Consider the following 19452-nt stretch of genomic DNA (forward strand, 5'->3'; position numbering starts at 1 on the left):
GCGCCCGGTGGCGGCGCCGGCCGCGCGGCTCGCAGCCTCCGCGATAAGATGCGCCCTACCCCGGAAACATTTCCTAGTTTCCACATATATTATTTTCCTTGAGCCTTTTTCTTGTAAGTCCAGACGCAAAGCTTTAACGAAATTAGGGTTCAACCAACGCAATAATATCATATTTATTATCACTGTTGGTAAATTGTCCTATTCATAGATAAGATAGAAATAAGATTGTTTATCTATTAGAAGCGGTCGCCGGTGGTCTACAATAAAACAACATTATCTCAGTCCAATTTACTTTATTTGAGTATGCTATATAAATATCAGTAACTACACATTATTAAATTCATCAATATTCGTTACGCGTATCTAGTAATAACTTTTACGATAATACACAATCAAGTTTTATTAAAATGTATGAAAGTTTATAAATACCATAAGTATACAAAGATCAGAACGTGAACATTTTAGCTGCGTTTACCGTTTAAATATTGACATACAAAATGGACCATGTTGTCGACATCGCTGCTCATTATATCTACACTAGTCGAACATATACGCATGGAAGCAAGCATGGAACATATCACTTTGCCGCCAGTTTAAACACACGTTATAATCAAGAAAATAATGTTTAAAACTTAATCAAAATTAAATAGAAGGAATGTAACTAAAAGTAAGTTTACAATGCTAAAGAAATATAATGATTCGAAATTCTATCTAACTATCAAATACTAGTACAAATATGCGCGTATTACACAATAACCCCTTCAAAAGTACCATATAACATGCGCACACGCACCTAACGTCTTATTACAAACTATTAACATTAATTTTGCAAATAGTCGTCTATAAAAATGCCAAAAGCTTATTCTAACAATTTATTAGGAGCGGAGAACTCCCAAGTCATATTTTTTTCTATATTTTTCTAACGCACCGAGATAACATTTATAAATAAAATACTACGTAAAAAGAATTTTAATACGACAATTCATTAATTCAATAGAACAAGTTATCATACAAAGACATTTCAATAATATCGTTTAGTTAAAAGCTGTTGCGAATTGGCAGGTGGATAAAGTTTATTTAAAGGGCCACCTGCAAATTCTTAGCCTTCACAAACATCCTGTATATTTAATTGTGATTATTGAATACTATTTTTATTTAAAAAGGTCCAATACATAATCAGTTCTTTAACTACCTAATTTTCATATCTTACTCCACATCTTAAAATGGAAAATTCATGTCTTTTTCATAGTAAAATCCGAGTAAATATTTTTGGTAATACCATTTACTTAAATTGTTAGTTCTCATGACAGGTTGAAAGGTTTCTATGTTATACAAACCACACTGCAATAGTATTAAGAGCGCGTGCGCGTACGCACCTTCCATGCATGCACGTTGCGTGCACCTGCACGGCAATCGATATAAAGGGGTGGCCTTTAATTGGATGGAAGCATGGCTATGGAATGATTTATCGCGATATTCATATTTATTCATTGCATAGATACACTGTTGGGCGCCGAACACACGCTCTCTGGTCTGTTCCGCGCGAACGTATGTTGTACGCCACGGTTTGTGTGCAAGATTCTAAGACACAGCGTACATTACAGTAGACGCGAAACGCAGAACTTGTCGTCCACACGTAAGGTTTTTGCTTTTTGTATTTGAAATACATGGAGATTTGGTTACTCAAGGATAGCGATAGTCTAGCTCAAAAATAAAAGATGGATTACTATACAAATTCTTCTGATAGGTTCATTACACAGATTTATGCTTAGCGCTACGAATCAATATTTGTTCTAGAAGTATTCTTTTCAAATCTCAGTTTGTCATTGATTTGAAATGTATATTAGTCATTGATACAAAACTCTTTTAAAAATCACTATCGCATTATATCAATCTAATCCGTAGATACCCGATGCACTGAGCGAATCGGAAAACTTGTGATTTCGTTATCGAAGTCCAAACTTAGCTCATTGTTTGTGATAAAAAGAAGTTATGATATAAACAATATTTCATTTCAAGGTTTCCTATAAAAAAAGGCTAACTATGATTTTGAAAGTAACGTGATTTGTTTGTTCCGCTTTCAAGAGCTATACTTTTCATACATTTTTATGGAATTAGTAGTAAACAAATACAAACATACATAAATCATCAATAGGGTCTCTTCTGCACAGGTTGACTGTAATGAATAAATTTATATATTTGTCGTTCAAATTTATCTGGAAGTTGGAGAAATCTTCGATTTGTGACACCCTCATTATTAATAGTTGCTTAAAACTAGAAAACACTGAAATATAATAGTCACACACATTTAAAAAAACTGGTGCATTCTCATCTTTAAGCCAAAAAACTTTCATTAGACAGTGCAAAATACAGTAAAATAATATATAATACAATGAATCTCTTACGTAAATTTTGTTCATATTTGTAACACAACGCGTAAAATAATGTATTGGGTAATCGTACAAAGTTATCGATTTGCAAAACTAGTGACTTAAACTATATCAATCGTCAATCATCAGTCAAACTATCACAAACAAACTTTATAATTTAGCTTACAAGAAAATAACTGTGACATAATACATTTTTATTTAAATAACATGGTCTTTACATTTTCACTTCGCTTTTAAAATATGGTGGATATATCTTTGGAATTGTATGATTGAAGAATTCTACTACCGAATCTTAAAACTTTTAAAAGAAAAAAAGGAGTTTAATAATAATAAATTGCCTCTATTCAGCGCTAGTGTGTTCGGAGATAAAGTTTTTCTCTTTAAATACTATTTTAGAATATCATTTATTTCCTATAATTTAGTAATATTAGTTATACATAAACAAAACGACCACAATCTCCAGAATACCATCAGACAAGACTCTAATACAAGTAGCAACATCTATTATTACTTACTTCGGAAACAACTTGACACTAACGTCTTCAAAAGATCATTCAATTTATCAAAACGTTCAATTTGATTACATGCTAGAATAACCAAACACTTCTACAGAACATTAGAACATTAAGTACGACAAAGACTTTACAATCCAAAGACATATCCACCATCAATAATATCAAAATACCTATGACGTCACTAAACCCTTCACTTCTTTTTCAAGCTCCATAATGGGTCTAGGAAGTTCAATGGGTCTTTCATATCCCCGCTCTTTAACCCTGGTGACTGTTTCATCTCTTCGAAGGATTCTCGGCAGAATTTGTTGAGTTTCTGCTGTGGGGCTGATGGGTTGGATGTGGGAGTGACTGGTGGAAGAACTGCTGCGCCTGATGGGACGGATACTGCTTCCCCGTTGAACATTGTTGTACCTAAAGAAGATGTAAGTTAAACCCTCTGAAGTGAAATTGGCCGTCGATCGATCAGTAAACCATCAGTTGTTATAGACTATTATAGACTAATACATACATAATACCAAGCCTTTTTCGTTTTGGAGTAGGTCAAATAATTTTCTTTGCCAAGTGTATTTTCAGCGTACCATTTTGCATACGTGTTCGTATAAACCCGTATACGTATAGTACGTATAAGCTTGCGCTCATCACTTTAAGCTTAGAAACTATTTTTATGAGCAGTTACTTTATAATTTAATTTAGCTAATAGATTTGGACACCAACAAAATTATATAATAGAATACAGGAATTAACGCGAACACGCATTTTACCATAAAATGCCTTACGTTTCGGCGCAGGTTGCACTCACGTGTTTGCGTTAATTCCCGTATTCTATTATACATTAAACATGCAACGCGAGAGTTTAAAATTTATGACCAACAAAAATAACTATTCACAATGCATATTATAGTAGAAAATATTCACAATAGTCTTGTAGTGTTTTTAAGTAACTTACCGGAACAAAGTACTCCTTGCACATAGAACAGCGCAGTTCTGTAAGCGTCCGCTAAATACTTGGTATCTTCTAGCACGTTGCTTCTGTGCGTGTACAAGCTTACACACCCGGCGTCTAACATATCTGAGGGGAAACGAATTTGTTAAGACTTGTGGAAAATACATGTAACGTGACTCATTTGTAATGAGGATAATTGGTTTGGGGTTGAACCCTATACTATGCAGCTAAAAATACATGCCTTTCTTCATAATACGAAGCTAAAAAAAGGACACGAATCATTCAACCCTCCCAACAGAGATTTCAAAATCTCAATAGTTACCTACTTTATTGGACTTGGGAGCCAAACTTGGGAGCCAAACTTGAGATATCGTGATTGTCGCAGTTGCCTAAACTACTCCTCGGACCACATAGGCAGTTATACCATACTTTAGTTATAAAGTTGTCATTTTGTACACATAAAACACGTCGACGTACTGAAACAGCCTGACTGCTTTATTTCAAAGGCACATTCGCTGACGTCATCCTCCAGAGTTAAAGTGCCGCATCCACATCAAGGTTGAGTCGACGGGTTGTCATGTATATAACTATTTGAAGTTTGAAATATTTTAGTAACTCACCACAGAGTTCCATCTGTCCAGCCCGCACTTGACACATGACCATAAGCAACAGAGCCACCACGGCGCTACGTCCGCCGCCGGCTCCACAGTGCACCCACGCGCCGGACAGCTGATTGCTAAGTTTGTTGTCATACGTCTGACTTAGAATCTTGTCTGCTAGAAGAACGAGAGGGGAACAGACGATCCTGGGAACAAGAGTTAGTGTTATAGATACGATAGTATGCTCTTGAGATGCCTCTTATGACTGCAATACTATCATTATGTAGGTAGATGCTCCCATCATGCTTCCAATACACTTGTTATCTTGCTTAATAGCTCCTTTAAATTGATTTATATATGTGTTCGGTAGTGTTGGTAGCAGCTCCTTACGTCATCAATGATTTATACCTACTAGAAATGTTGTTAAAACTATTTGGCTATTAAAAAGAGTGGCCAGGAGTTAGGCCATTGGCCCTACCTTCCGAACTGGCGGTAAATTCACTCTTTGTATCATTGACTATCATAAGTGTCAGCATTTGACCTATATGAATAAATGATTTGATTCTGATTCTGATTTTGATATTAAATGCTAAGTAAGTTTGAGTGGAAACTGGAAGTAAACTGTTTTGGAGAGTTCGAATGGATATTGAACAGTAAAATAGTAAGGGTAATGTCTTCTTAAGTTGTGTGTTGTAAGTGATTGCGAGTTTTGAATTTTGTAACTTAAAGTTAATTTAAAGATTTTATTTAAAAATAATTTTAAAACATAGGCTGTAAATATCGTCTTATTTTATTTAATGCTACAAAAAAGGCGAACGGCAGGTTTATATGAAGAATTCGTACAGCTTATAAAATGTCATGTTTAGGTTTACTTTTGGTTTTAATTGGTGGCTAATATGATAGACAAGCTTATTTTAAAATTCTTATATTTTTAAAAGTTGGGAGGTAAAAGTTATGTCCATTTTTAAAAGCTTCGATAGTTCGCTAAATTGCTCAGATGCTGTCAAAACCACAATCCAAAACAACAGCAAATTAGCGGATGCGTAGACGTCAGACGAAAAGTGACGTCTCATGAGATTTTCTTTTTCTTTAGTTGTCAACAAATATAAGCCATAGACCAAAAATTATTATTTAAATAAACAAATACTTTCTAATTAATCCGGACTTCTAAAAATAATACTCCCAAATAAAAATAAGTGACTTAGTCCCCTTAATAAGTGGTACAAATTCTGTTACGAAACAACACAAACTTTAAGCTGTACGAAATCTGCCGATCTCCTTTCGTAACAATGTATGCTCAAAAAACGTAAATTTGAAAATTTTTGTTTTTGTTTACGTTCAAAACTATAAATATAATTATTAATTAACCAACTCGTTAGTAAAATGGAAAATACTTCGTACAATCAACCAGGTCAATGTCACCTTTACCATTATCACCGGATTAACACATACAAAATTTCACTTCAATCGAACATCGACATACAATAAAATACAAAACACATAAAATATTAAAGGGTGTGAAATCCTCAATCGTGTGTGAAGATCGAAAGTTCCCTTAAAGTACTAAGAAAAAGAAAGCATGCGAAGCGGGACATACAATTTTACCATAAAATATAATAATTGCGACGAATTAAAAGTAAAGAAAAACCGATTTTGTACGGTACATGTAGTGAGTAATTACGGTAGCTGCTACCAAAACTACATGTTATTTATGGTAAGGGCGTTAGTACACGCAACAATGTTGCAACGACAAACTTTACGAATATCGACTTTATGTCGGAGTAAATATTAACGCTTCATAATTTTGTTTGTCTCTTTTAACGTGATTATCTCTGAAACTACTAGCCAGATTAGAAAAAATCTTTCTGTGTATGATAGCCACATTAATAAGGAAGGCTATAGGCTATCTAACATCACGCTATGACCTATAGGAGCGGAGCAGTGACCATAAAGTTAAGTGTAACTTTACTGAGCAGTGAGTTGCGTTTAAAGTTCAAAATCACATGTATTATTGTTTTAGATCCCCAATAAAAGATAGTAGGGTGTTCTGAGGGTTCATCGATCGAACACGTTGATTGTTTTCTGCGAATGTGTACGAAGGACGTTATAGTCCGACAACTTTGTAAAGAGCTTTGACAAGCAAGATTTATCGAGATTATAGTTCATAATTTTATATTTTTCCAAAATAAAGTGCATGTATCAAACAGCCCACCGCCATTTCCATAAGCTTACGCGTCACTCATGTTCAAAATTCAGGATCATGTAAGTATATCCTCGGCATGAGAACTGCATACAAGGCTCTCTACTAAGTCGTTGTACTATAGTTTTTATCGTGTTGGAGTCATTTCAATGACATACCTAATGACAGAAGCTATTACCATAGATGGCTATCTATAAATCTATTCTGACACTTTTTTCTAATTGCAATTAAGGCCCTTCTCCCATTACGATACTTGTAGGGTACGATACTCGAGTATAATACTAGTTGGATACATGTTCGCTACCCGATGCTCGCATATTATGCAACTTAAAAGATACTAAATTCATCATTTGTGCAAACTCGTTTTTTGTAGACTGACGTTATGTCGAGCGACTCCAGTGACGATGAAGCTCTTGCAGTTTTTTTGTTCTCAATTTCTCACAGTTTCTATAGCACCTAGGAGCTGTGAGGAACTGAGGAACTACCTATATTATCAAATGTTAGATTCTGTCAAACTTGAAACGTGGTGGAACTATATAGTTCCGCGAACATGTTTCCTGAACATAGTTCCAATTAGGAAATGAATGATTCCATGTTCAATCCGCTCCCGAACATGTGCGCATGTCTACGCGAGACGCGACGCACAAGCGACCAACACGGCGGGTATCGCGAGACTAGTCGCGAACGCGTAGAATACCAGTATCGTAATGTGAGAGTCTCCATACAAATGTATGTGAGAAGCCCTTCTCCCATTACGATACGCCCGCGCGACTCTAGTCTCGGAGACTAGTCGCCACGAAGTATCTCACATACATTTGTATGGAGACTCTCACATTACGATACTGGTAGTCTCCATACAAATGTATGTGAGATACTTCGTGGCGACTAGTCTCCGAGACTAGAGTCGCGCGGGCGTATCGTAATGGGAGAAGGGCTAGATACTTCGTGGCGACTAGTCTCCGAGACTAGAGTCGCGCGGGCGTATCGTAATGGGAGAAGGGCTTTAGGTTTAGTGTTGTTTTGACATTCGCGTGATAAAGTTCACATGAAATACAAGTTTATTGGCACCATGCCATTAGTTTAATTTCTAAATCGATGGTAGTTAAATTAGTGTAAATAAAACTGACCGCAAAAAAAATACTTTCATATTTCAGTTGGATAAATAAATACGTAAATAAAAAGAACATCGAAGATAATGGCCAGTATTACCGACATCTGGTGTTACTAAGTAACAAGAAGCAGAATGTATATCCAATTTTTTTTTTCAAGTATAATCATTTAAAAATCTTATTACCATTAAAGCACAATCAACGAGCCAAATCAATCTTAAGGATTTAATGAATTACCTCAAAAATATGCACACGTTTACGTGCACGTACCTACGTATACGCAACCATCAAATAAACCGTAAAATATTACGTACAAATAACAGCAAAATCTATAATTTTAATAACTTGTAAAGTACTTACTTAGCAGGAAACACGTTGATCTGATAATGCGTCACATTAAACACAGTCTTGCCATGCGCTATAGTGAGTTCTCTCTCGGTCCAGTGCACGGTGCACGTCACCTCGTCTAAAAATACTTTCACGCCGTCGGAAAACTCTAGGGAAGTGCCTTTAGCTGTTGGCCAGTAGGTCTTGCCTTGCATCTGGTGATAGAATAGTATATTAGAAATACATATATTTGGGAGATTCTAAAGTGTGTATAGCATTTTTACTGTACTTTTACATGATGATAAATTTTTGCTCAACAGTAAGATACCGATGATGTCTAAATAAAATAAAAAGTATTTTATTTTATGATGCATTATTTTAATTATATTTATATTTTAATCCTTAATTTTTTTCGTTTGTACATACAAAATTATGAAATTAAAATTGTATAATTGAAAAATGCGAAGAAGTATGATCAAGGTTTTACAAAAAGCTCAGGGCTTTTTATATGGGTTAAAGTTCTTTTCTTGTTCTTTGCTTTTTGCCTTTGCAGCTGTTTGCATATTTGATTTAGCTTGTGAAGTTTGGTGGTGGTAGATGGTAGTGGTAGTAAAGTTAGGCACTTATAGAGATATGCTATTTATACATAGTGTTTAATACATTTGCTTACCTCAATTTCACTCAAAAGACAAGCAATACAACTAATTTTATTTTCCAATATTGCTTTCCAGAATATGCTGTATTCATCTTCACTTGGATTCTTTGATATCACTAATGGAATGCACCAGGGAGCTAATTGCTAAAATATAAATTAAAAATATAGACAAAATACCAGTATACTATATTCATTAAATATATATAATTCCTGCCATTTACCGTATGCGTGAGTGTATACAGCGTATATATTAAATCTAAAACTAAACTAGTTTAAATAAGTTTTAGTTACTAATTAGTAAACTATGTAATTAAAACATATCAAATTCGAGCAAGCGTCGATAATCGAAAATTACAAAGAATGTCGTTTAGTCATACCACGTTTCCTACGTCTCAAGATACGTGCACGCACGCATTAGCCATTTCTATTGTCATAAAGTGTACCTTATAATAAGATGCGTTGATATACGCGTCCGGGTCCGACTTGAGCCTCAATCGGGAGTCATCAAAAGGCACTATTTCACTCACAATGTTACCGCTTGTATGCTGCATAGCGATCGTTTTGGAACGAGTCATGTTCTCTTTAGTCTAAAACAACAAATTCAGATTATATTTAATCGACGGTGATAAAGCTATAAGCATTCCTAATAACAGACATTGTAAAATACTTACCTGTACATCTTGGAATGACTTCCATTTATAATCTAACACCGTGATCCCACTTGCCACCTTATTCGTCAAAGAATCAGTCCATCTCTGCAGGTTTTTTACTTCTTGAGTAAAACGGTTCAACAAACTAGGGTCAGAGAACAAGTCCCTCTTCGCTGGCCTCTCGATCACCTCCTCTTTCGGAGGCAACTTCTTCACAGGCTCAACTTTCGGTATCACAACCACTTTCTTGATCGCACTCTCAGATATTTGAGGCACTTTTATTTCGGGCATTAAAGGAGTTTGTTCTACTGAAAAATCTATATCTGACAACAAGTCGAAAGCACTCAATTCCGTCTTAACCTCAGGAGTTTTCACCTCTACCTTTACCTCAGGTTTCACAGGCTCAGGTTCGATAGCCGTGACGGGTGTATTTTGATTCACTACGCTATTATCATGTTCAAATTTTGGTTCTGTAATGTTCTCGGTCGGTGACGACACTGAAATAAAATTCCATTTTACTTGAAATCCGTTTATTTTATAATAATTACAATATTTTTGGCACAAATTATTCATAATGTCTTACCTTGGTTGCTAGTATACGTGACACTGGTGTCGTGACCTTGGCCCGACTGCATGTACGTAGATTGGTTTACGTCAGCGCCGTAGTTAGTTGAAACAGGCTGAGAGTTTGGCACGAATTCCTCTGGTTTCGTAGTCTGATAGCCGTAAGGAGCGGTGTAGTACTGATTGGCTCCTTGTTCAGAATGAGTCTGTGGCATGTTTTGCGGTATGTTCTGTGGAATCATATTTTGTGTGTTCTCCGTAGGCGACTGCACTGTCTCGCAGTTTCCTACTTTCCCCGCACTGGTATAAATTCCATGCGGTTGCCAATTTGGGTCTTTATTTCCCTCCTGAGGGTTCAAATTCCCTTGCACAGTATTATCGTAACCGGAGTACGTATTCTGCGATCCATAGTTGTAGTCATACGTGCCAGTAGATTGATTGTAGTTATAACCCGGATGATTTTGGTAGGGTTGTCCGTAGCTAGTGTTTGTTTGGTCAGTATAAGCATATGTATTGGTCTGGTTATACGTCTCTGGTTGGCTGGTGTAGCTCGGTACTTCGGCAGTGTTATAACCCTGGTAATTCGGTTGGAAGCTTACATTAGACAATGCTTCGCCGGTCGTATGTGATTTGATCGGTTTATCGAAAGCGTCTAACTGTGCTAGCGCCGGATTGTAGTTAGAATCGATTTCATTAGAATACGAGTATGGTGTGTTTGTATTAGGCATGCTTGACATTGAAGTTACAGCATTGGAATAAGTCAATCCCTGAGAAGTCGACGCGAAAGTAGTAGCGTAACTGTATGCTTGATCAGCTGGGTTATAAGGTGTGTTCGGTGGCACTTGGGAAAATTGGTTCACCTCACTATATGGGTAGTTTAAAGAATTGTATTCTGATGGTACTTGTGATGGAGCCATACTCGTACTAGAGTTCTGCGCCGCACTGGTATACGTATTAGGAACATTTGGCGTAGACACATGCGGATACTGCACGTTATAATACGTTTGAGAATAATCCGGCGTGTAATTCGTCTCCGGTTTGGGTGTAACTTGCATTTGCGCAAAATTCGAACTTAAATCCGTTTGGTTGGCAGCACTGTACGCGGCCATATTTGGCATAGACGGCATAGAAGGCATCGTAGTCTCTGGTATTGCTCCCATTTGGTTGGTATACGTGTCATAGTACTGATTCTGAGGGGTCATATTCACTGGATTGACATTCGGAGGCACGTTTGAGAAGTTCTGTGAATCAGTTACTATGGTGTTTGTGTTGTTCTGTGTTGCTGAATAGTATGGGTTTGAGTAAATCTGTTGTTCCGCGCCGGAGTTCGAGGAATACTGTGGTGGGGTGTACGTAGAGTATCCGTAGTTTAAATCCTCCTGCGGCATTTTGTCGTACGGTTTGGTAGGAGTTTGATATGCGTAGTTGGAATGTATGGAGGGGACTGCGTATGGCTCTTGTTCGGGCGCGTAAGGATAGCGACCGTATGGATTAGCCATGTTTTGTGGCATTACTACTCCATCCGGTAGCTGCATCTGTGTTACGTCTGTTGCTGAAACAATTTGAGAGAATGATTTGTTGTTATATTTACACAATGGTGCAATATAGCTGAATTATTCAGTTATTTAATTTTTCAATAAAGAACTCGTTACTTAATCTTACATAGTTGTTACATACCTTCAGATCCAACAGGCGCAGGTCTGATAGAAGTAGGATACACATTATCAGGATAGTACGAATCTTGGGGCATTGGATCCATGGGCCCTGGAAATCAAATAACAATTATAAATAACTTTTCTATCAGGTACATACGCTACGTGTATACGCTATAAACAGCTTAAGGCCAACCATTTTAGAATAAGTACCACAAATATCTACATTTGATAAACATGAAAATCATTATAGTACTAATATTGTTGCACCAGTAAAGATTACATTATTAACTTTGATGGGCTAGTGTAACGCCAAAAGAGTTTCTTACCTTGTGGAGTGGCACTCCTGGAGCCTCTATTCTTCATATAAGGCAGGTAGTCCTTCAGCTTGCGGGAGCCGCCGGCGGCCGCCACGGCCGCGCCCAGTTGGCCGGGCGGGACCATCATGTCGGGCGTCTTAGACGGAGGGGGGGTCACGGACTGAGGGACTGGCGTGGGCGCTGGAGAAACAACAAATATATGTTATAAATACCCTTTAAAGTGTACTGGTTTATAGAAATTACCTTTTAGTTTATAAAAAAAAATACAAAAAATCCAAATCCGTAACAAATGTACTCGTAAAAACAATAAACCAAAGAAGACATGCCTCTCTTCTTTAACACGTGAAAACATTACGTCATGATTAGTTTACAATATAGACTGAAATCTTCCTACTTCACTACTAAACTACACTCCGAAAAGCAATGTAGTAGTGTAGTAGTTTGCGTTCTTTGCACTCTAAAAGTACGCCTTAAATACAAAAATAACTTGTGAAAGTTGTAGAAATATTTTAAACATATGAAATGGCAATTTCTTTTATTACCTTTGCTAGTATTCTTAGTCAGCAGTTGTTGCCTCTCCTCAGCCTGCACTTGACAAGTACTGCGCAGTCGTGCGAGCAGCGCGGACACGTTGTGTGACAGCTTCTTGTAGAACTCCTGCCCCTTCTGAGACTTGCCCAGCAGCTCCTCGTATGTGTCGTACGATGTGATTAACGCTGGAAATATATGATTAGATGAAGTTATTGTAAACTAAAGGTTAAGTGTTTTTCAATTATTTTGGCAAAAGCACCAGTAGTCGTTGTTTATCATTTACCAATTTTACAGCTTAACCAACCTTATTCAACTCTAAATAAAAGGATTCATTAGTTATGCAGATAATTTTTTCTGTGGCAATATCTAACTCCTCAAAATGCCGCTGTTGTTGGGTAAGAATGCATATTTATCTATCTATGTATAATTACTTGTTATTATTACAAAAAGCTCCATATTCGGGTTTAATACATACCATTGATAAGTCCCTCTCGTTTCCTCAACACGTCGGAGAGCATTCGCCGCGAATCTCCGTAGGATGCATACACTGACGTCAGTTTGTTGATTATATTCTCTTGCGCCGCTAAGTTCTGCTCAATTATTTTCACCTACAACAATAGTAATAACAGTAATTAGTAAAAGATTTTCTTAAAATATTTTTCAGAGTTGAGACTATTGAAATAATACAGTCATTAGGGTCTAGTATTGTTGTTGATCCAGATAAACCATAGGTTAATTTTACAAGATTATATAAGAACTCCAAAAAGTTACTGTACAAAAAAGATCCATAACTAAATGTATGGCAATGGATGTTGATACTTGGTAGAGAAACTGCAATCAGTTATGTTTTATTTCAATTGTTTCCTTTTTAAGAATAGTAAACGACTGTGCAGTGATAGCCGAGTGGAGCAGTGATAGCCGAGTGGTTTAAGTTGGCACCTCCCACGCAAGTGGTCGCAGGTTCGAATCCGAGGCAACACACCAATGACTTTTCGAAGTTATGTGTGTATTAGAAATAATTATGACTTGCTCTAACGGTGAAGGAAAACATCGTGAGGAAACCTTGCATGCCTAAAATTTGTTTAATACATTTATTGAGCGCATGCAAAGTCCCCAACCCGCACTTGGCCAGCGTGGTGGACTCAAGGCCTAACCCCTCCCCCTCGTTCGGGAGGAGACCCTTGCCCTGCAGTGGGACAGATATGGGTCATTAAAAAAAAAAAAAAAAAAACGACTGTGTCTTTTTGTTACCTTAGGTGTATGTTTCTCCAACTCCTGCTTAAATATCTCATCCGTAGGTTCCGCGGCCCGCGCCAGCAGCTGCGCCGTTATATCATCAGCAGTGATGGCCTCACGCAGTTGTTGAACTAACGAGTCGCGCTGTGTCTGCATCTCGCGCACCTTGCCCACCACGCGGCGCATTTCTGTCATTGTTTCACGGTCTAGACCCGCTAAAATTATAACAAAAAATATAATAGCAGTAATGATGAAGGAAAAGTCCCCAACCCATATTCGGCCTTCGTACTGGACTTCAGGGCCGATCTCCCCGTCTCTTTTTTATTCTATTGACTATAAGTCAACTATGTCTGTGTTTTACGTGCACGTACACGCATACGACGCATAAAGCAAGCAAATGCTTCAATGTGAATTAACTTGGCTTTTGCTTTGACAACAAGCGCACAGTATAAAATAATTATTGGAAGGGTTAGAAAACAAACAACTCCCTTTACACCCTTTCTCTGTTACACCCTTTATTTGTTGAAGGATGTCTATGACCAAACCATATATGTATTGATGTAAATTAATTTTATCCTACCGCGCGATGTAAACGAGGGTAATGTATTTCATATCTATGGCAACTCACCAATATTATCAATGCTAGGTATCTTGCTCTCCAACACGTCTAGCGGTTGCGACAACAACCTCAAGTTAGCAATATGTAGCGTCATAGCTTTGTGTAGCACTTGGTTGCTCTCGTTAGTCCTGGTGTGGGCTTCCTGGTACTTGTGGTACTCGCGAGACAGCTCCGTCTGAACTATGGATGGAGGCCGGGGACCCATTACTTTCTGGTACTCTTTTTCTTTGAGTGTTTCCTCCTAGAAGAAAAGTATGTATTTAAATTCATACAACATTAAGTGATTACCTCAGACATTTTTTACAGGTACGCCTTGAAAAGCGAAAAGGTGGCTAAATAGACCATTTGTTTCGTTAACAAAGTGCTAAAAGTATTAAACTATCGCTTGTTTAATTGCAGTGCCAACGTAAATCACAACACAGATGTATTTTACTTGCGCTTCAACGAGACAGGTTTTGCGTATATGGATATAATAATATTGCGTCATATTGCACCACATCTGTCGCTTTCGTAAATCCTTTAAATACCAATACACAAACACTTTTACACGGTAACTGCATAAAGTAAGAGCTTTTAAAATGATGATCTTACCTGTATTAGGTTCTTAATCTCCGCCAGCGAGTGTTCGACATCACTGATAATCTCGGCAAGATTGTTCATAGAGTCCACCAGCGCTTGTATGGTCTCTGCCTTCGCGTTCATCGCGGCACATCTGTCTACTATCTCTTGTGGCACCCTAAAGCAAAACAAAATAATTATTTTAATATCACAAATGCACACAAAATCTAATTTTTGAGTTAAAGAAAATATTTTGTAATGTTGCACGTACAACAGATACGTGCACACTGCACGTACAAACTACGAGTATGCGTACGCATACGCTGCAGCAGTATAAAAGCAGCTTTATCAACTTCAAAGAAACGCAATAGTATGATAACTGTTCAGTTAACATTACTCAAAATTAAATTAATAAACACATCACGTACCAGTATAATATACCCCAACAACTTTTAAAAGGGCGTGGATATCATAATAACGATTGCAATGATACACAATACACATATAAAAACCAATAACAATATTACTCACTTATGATCAGAATCCAGTACATCCAACTGATCAAGCTGCAGTGAAGACATGAACTCCATCAGCTCAGTGTTCTTAGCCTCCACTTGACTGACGATGTGACGTAACAGCTTGGCTTTCTCTTCTGAATACATAGACGATGCTTCGTGAGCACCCATCGGGACCAGGCGAGAGAATATGTCGGGGCCGGAAATCTGAAAATAATATTATTAATCAATAAGGTTACATGTTTTTATCTATTTATGGTCCCCTGCTGGGCAAGGTGCTCCTCCTGAATTGAGGTAGGGCTTTGAGTTAAATGCATTTAGCATAATAAAATGATATAGGTGGCACAATTGCTTACACACTGTTAAGACAATCTACAGAAAAAACAGTTCATATATCTCTCAAATATTTTGCTTTAGCGTCGAAATTGTGGACTTAGCTTAATTGCTGCTGTAACTTTAAGTTGACCACCATTAAAAGATTGTAAATATTCATTTTCGAATTGTATAGAATCAAAAGAATATAATATTGTCAGCTATTATATCTTCTCCTTACCTCTGGGTCATTGAAATTGATTGGCAGCGCTTTAACCAAGCACACAGGCTTCATATCCGCCAGTAAATCTTTTTCCGGCACTTCTTCATGATAAATAAACTCGTTCTCATTCTTAGCCGCCTTTCGTTTCCCTTCAACTACATCGTTAGTGAAGGTGAGTGCTTCTTGCGTGACTTGCACCGGTTGTATGTATTTAACTAGCTTTCTTGCTTCTTCCAGTTTGTCCACTGCGATCTGATAGAAGGCGACGCGTTCGCCCATTTTCTGTTGTTCTTCTGCGTGCATGCCTGTAGAAATGAGTGAAAAATTTAATGATTCTGATTATAGAGTACGAGTACTTTTTAGAAATGAAAATCCGAGTCATAGATGGAATGTGTAGAACGTTGTGTGGGCCTAATAGAGACTTTGGTGTGGTATAATATTTTTCAAAATTTTCGCCAATCGAAGTCCGGTTCTAGATGTTTTAGTCGATGAAAAAAAAGAAAAATAGTTGTCCCTTAACTTCTAAAAAATCCTATGGCAGAACGTAAAACTTTTCAAATTATCTCTTAGAAATCTTCGTCGTACTTGGTACCGTAGAAGTCTATTTATAACAAACATCAATACATTTCACTCAAGGTTCAATTAGATCTCAGATCATTGATCTTTATCAAACATTCATGACATGCGGGATGTAACGACTCTAATTTATTCGCCTTTTAGCGCTTCAATGACAAACAAGTCGCGACAATATTGCTTCATGTAAAGTAGGTATGTTTGCTAAAGTAGGGCATATTTTTTATTGATATAGAGATAAGTTAAGTGTAGTTACAACATGAATAAAACATTCATAGCTTAGGAACTTTATGAACATACAGAAAAGTCAGAAAACAACATTAATTATGGCTAAATTATACACAAAAGCATTTCAGGCATGTTGTTTGATTAACCACAATAAGACTTTTATGAGCCCTAAAAATTCTATACAAACCCATTAACTTGTAAGAAGCATAATTTAACACATCCTCATACTTTACCATTTAGGCAGAGGTGTATGAATTAACGATGCAAGTCCCTTGTAATAAAGGGCCAGCCTATTGCTATTCACCAGGCTTGTTAACTTTAGGGTAGTATAATTAGAAAAGACAATTTTTCCCTAACCCAGAATTGAACCCAAGACCTCATGATTAGCAGTCTAATACAATTCCGATAGTGCTACAGACACAATCATCCTTATTGTATAAAATAATATATATATGATTAATGTTAAAAGTTACAATTAATGCCTTACTGATTCACTATTACACCACTTTAATGCAAATTAACCTTACTAAAGACAGCAGCAAAAATTTAAGATCCATTAAACTTACCTTGATAAAGACACACAATACAGCCAACATAGTTAGACTTGAATGAGAGGTATCTGTGCCAGACATTGTACAGCTTGGTGCCGATGATCTCATGTACTGTGTCTTGACCAACAGATGGGCCCAAATAAGCGAGGGAGCTCTTGTAGAAGAATGCCACTTGAGTTGCTACTGCACCTGTTAGTATAGAATTAGGGATAATGATAATATGGTTTACCAAATTTTGACTATGTTTATGGTTCAAAGAAACTTATATCTTCTATGTATTATTTATTACTATTTACTAGTGACCCACCCCCAAATCTGTGTTACCTATACCTAACATAAATTAAAAATATACCCATTTTTGATTTTGATTTTAATTTAGATTTAGTGCATATAAAGTGAATGCATAGCAAAGTTACAGAAGGAATTATTTCTTAATTATAATATCAGTTAAGTTTCTAATCTTAAAACATTTTGTTATCATAATACATATTTCATAACAATAGATATTGTTATCACTACCACTAGAGCAAGTCAATGACCTCTTTTCATTTAGTGAGGTGAAATTATTTATTAACTACTATGCAATTTGCTCTCCTTCAAAGTTCTTATCAAAGGTAATCATAATCATATCAAACAAAAGGGGAATCACCCATCCATATATCTACTGACTTATTCTCATTGTTGAACAAAAATGTACTTTAATTGAATAAACAGTGAAATCAAATCATGAAACTCAGTCAATCAATCTGTTTTAGCTGTCTTTACTTCATCAAACCTTTGTTAGATTAGAATATGATTTAGACATAAATATAGAAGAGACTTACCAATAACAGTAGCCTTTCTAGTATCTTGTATACTCTTTTCTAGAATACACTCTTGTGCTTGAGCAAAACAGACTTCTTGCAACACTCTCATGATCTCTGTAGACACATCAACCCCAGTTGGCTGAGGGTAATGCTCCCTTAAGTGCTGAAATGCCCAAGCAGCATTCTGAAAGTGTGTACATGCTGCCTTAAGGCTATCAGCTGTGTTCCGAGGCTCTGCGGCTCCAAGCTGAGTGTGTAGTGCTCCAATGTTGTACAAAATACATGCCATTTCAAACCTTATGTCTGAGAGAGAACAGCTCATACTGGCATAAAGGTCTTTCCTAGAATAGAATGGTTTGAATGTTTTTATATTCTGACATCTATTGTATTGTATGAAAAAAAAATAACAATTGGATTTGTCATGCATTTTCCTCTTTTAAAATATTAGGTTTAGATTTAATTAAGTTAATAATATGAAAAAGGTACATAAAGCTACCAAACTATATCATTGTCATAAAGAAGGTTCCAAAACAATAGCATTTTTACAGACAATTGTTATCAGACAATGATCGTATCAACGTCGTATGTAAACATGTCATCTGATATGATTCATACACACACTTCTATGTGAAAATTAATCAATAATAAGGCAGCCACAAATTTAATTAGATTTACCAGCTGAACGAACACGCAGCGGGTTGACCTTTCGACATCGGGAAACGGCTTTGCATCGCACGTAGCTGGCAAAAATATCTTGTGAGAGCACTAAGCCCTGCTGCGTCGATAGTAGGTCGCACAGCGGCCGACCGCAGCCCTTCCAACTGATGTATTTCATTGCTATAACTATCTGGATCCTCTCTATAAGCTTCCGCAATGTACTGAAAAAACATACCCACGTAAAAACATGACAAAGAAATGGTGAAATTAACTTTATCAGGGATTACGAGACCTACTTACCTGTTTCAATTTTGGCCCAAAATGCGTACCCTCTGGGCTCGTCTTCAGTTCAAAACTAAATAAGGGTAATTTTGGAACGGCTTCCATGTTTCTCGAAGCTGTGTTTACCCGTTTCAACTATTTTTCACTCGGTAAAACAATTTCATCACAAATTGGCTATTTGTTCCACTGTCATTTTTTTGTGTTTCAGTTTGTAGTGTAGAGTATCTGTGTTAGTATTGCGTCAACGATAAATATCGGTTTTTGACCATGGACATTCTCGTTGAATCGAGTATAAAATCCATTTATTAGAATTTTGCATAGGTACAACTCCAAGTAATATTGAAATATAGGAACAAAAAAAACCTATATGCCTTATGATGTGCTAAATATAGGAATAATGAATTATGCTAGTTACTAGCACACTCCAATCTAAATTT

At 36.7% G+C, this 19452-nt stretch overlaps 1 protein-coding gene across 2 annotated transcripts; it reads right to left on the reverse strand.

The window, feature by feature from the left end:
• Positions 1-273: 273 nt before the first annotated feature.
• Positions 274-19229, reverse strand: mop (tyrosine-protein phosphatase non-receptor type protein myopic). 2 transcript variants are annotated; one of them, XM_076136607.1, is made up of 21 exons: positions 19034-19229; positions 18752-18954; positions 18095-18417; positions 17286-17459; positions 15937-16223; positions 15400-15590; positions 14902-15046; positions 14320-14551; positions 13707-13906; positions 12931-13063; positions 12467-12640; positions 11934-12104; positions 11630-11716; positions 9972-11498; positions 9410-9885; positions 9182-9325; positions 8754-8882; positions 8117-8298; positions 4469-4653; positions 3852-3974; positions 274-3316 (listed from the first exon to the last, which is right to left on the reverse strand). In XM_076136607.1, the coding sequence occupies exons 1-21, from the start codon at positions 19118-19120 to the stop codon at positions 3096-3098; spliced, it is 5394 nt and encodes a 1797-aa protein (XP_075992722.1). In that variant the 5' UTR covers positions 19121-19229; the 3' UTR covers positions 274-3095. The 2 variants fall into 2 exon arrangements, with proteins under 2 accessions (XP_075992722.1, XP_075992721.1); XM_076136606.1 differs by having other exon boundaries at positions 9972-11504.
• Positions 19230-19452: the final 223 nt, after the last annotated feature.

The sequence above is a fragment of the Anticarsia gemmatalis genome, chromosome 3 (assembly GCF_050436995.1).
Source record: "Anticarsia gemmatalis isolate Benzon Research Colony breed Stoneville strain chromosome 3, ilAntGemm2 primary, whole genome shotgun sequence".
Lineage (NCBI taxonomy): Eukaryota > Metazoa > Arthropoda > Insecta > Lepidoptera > Erebidae > Anticarsia > Anticarsia gemmatalis.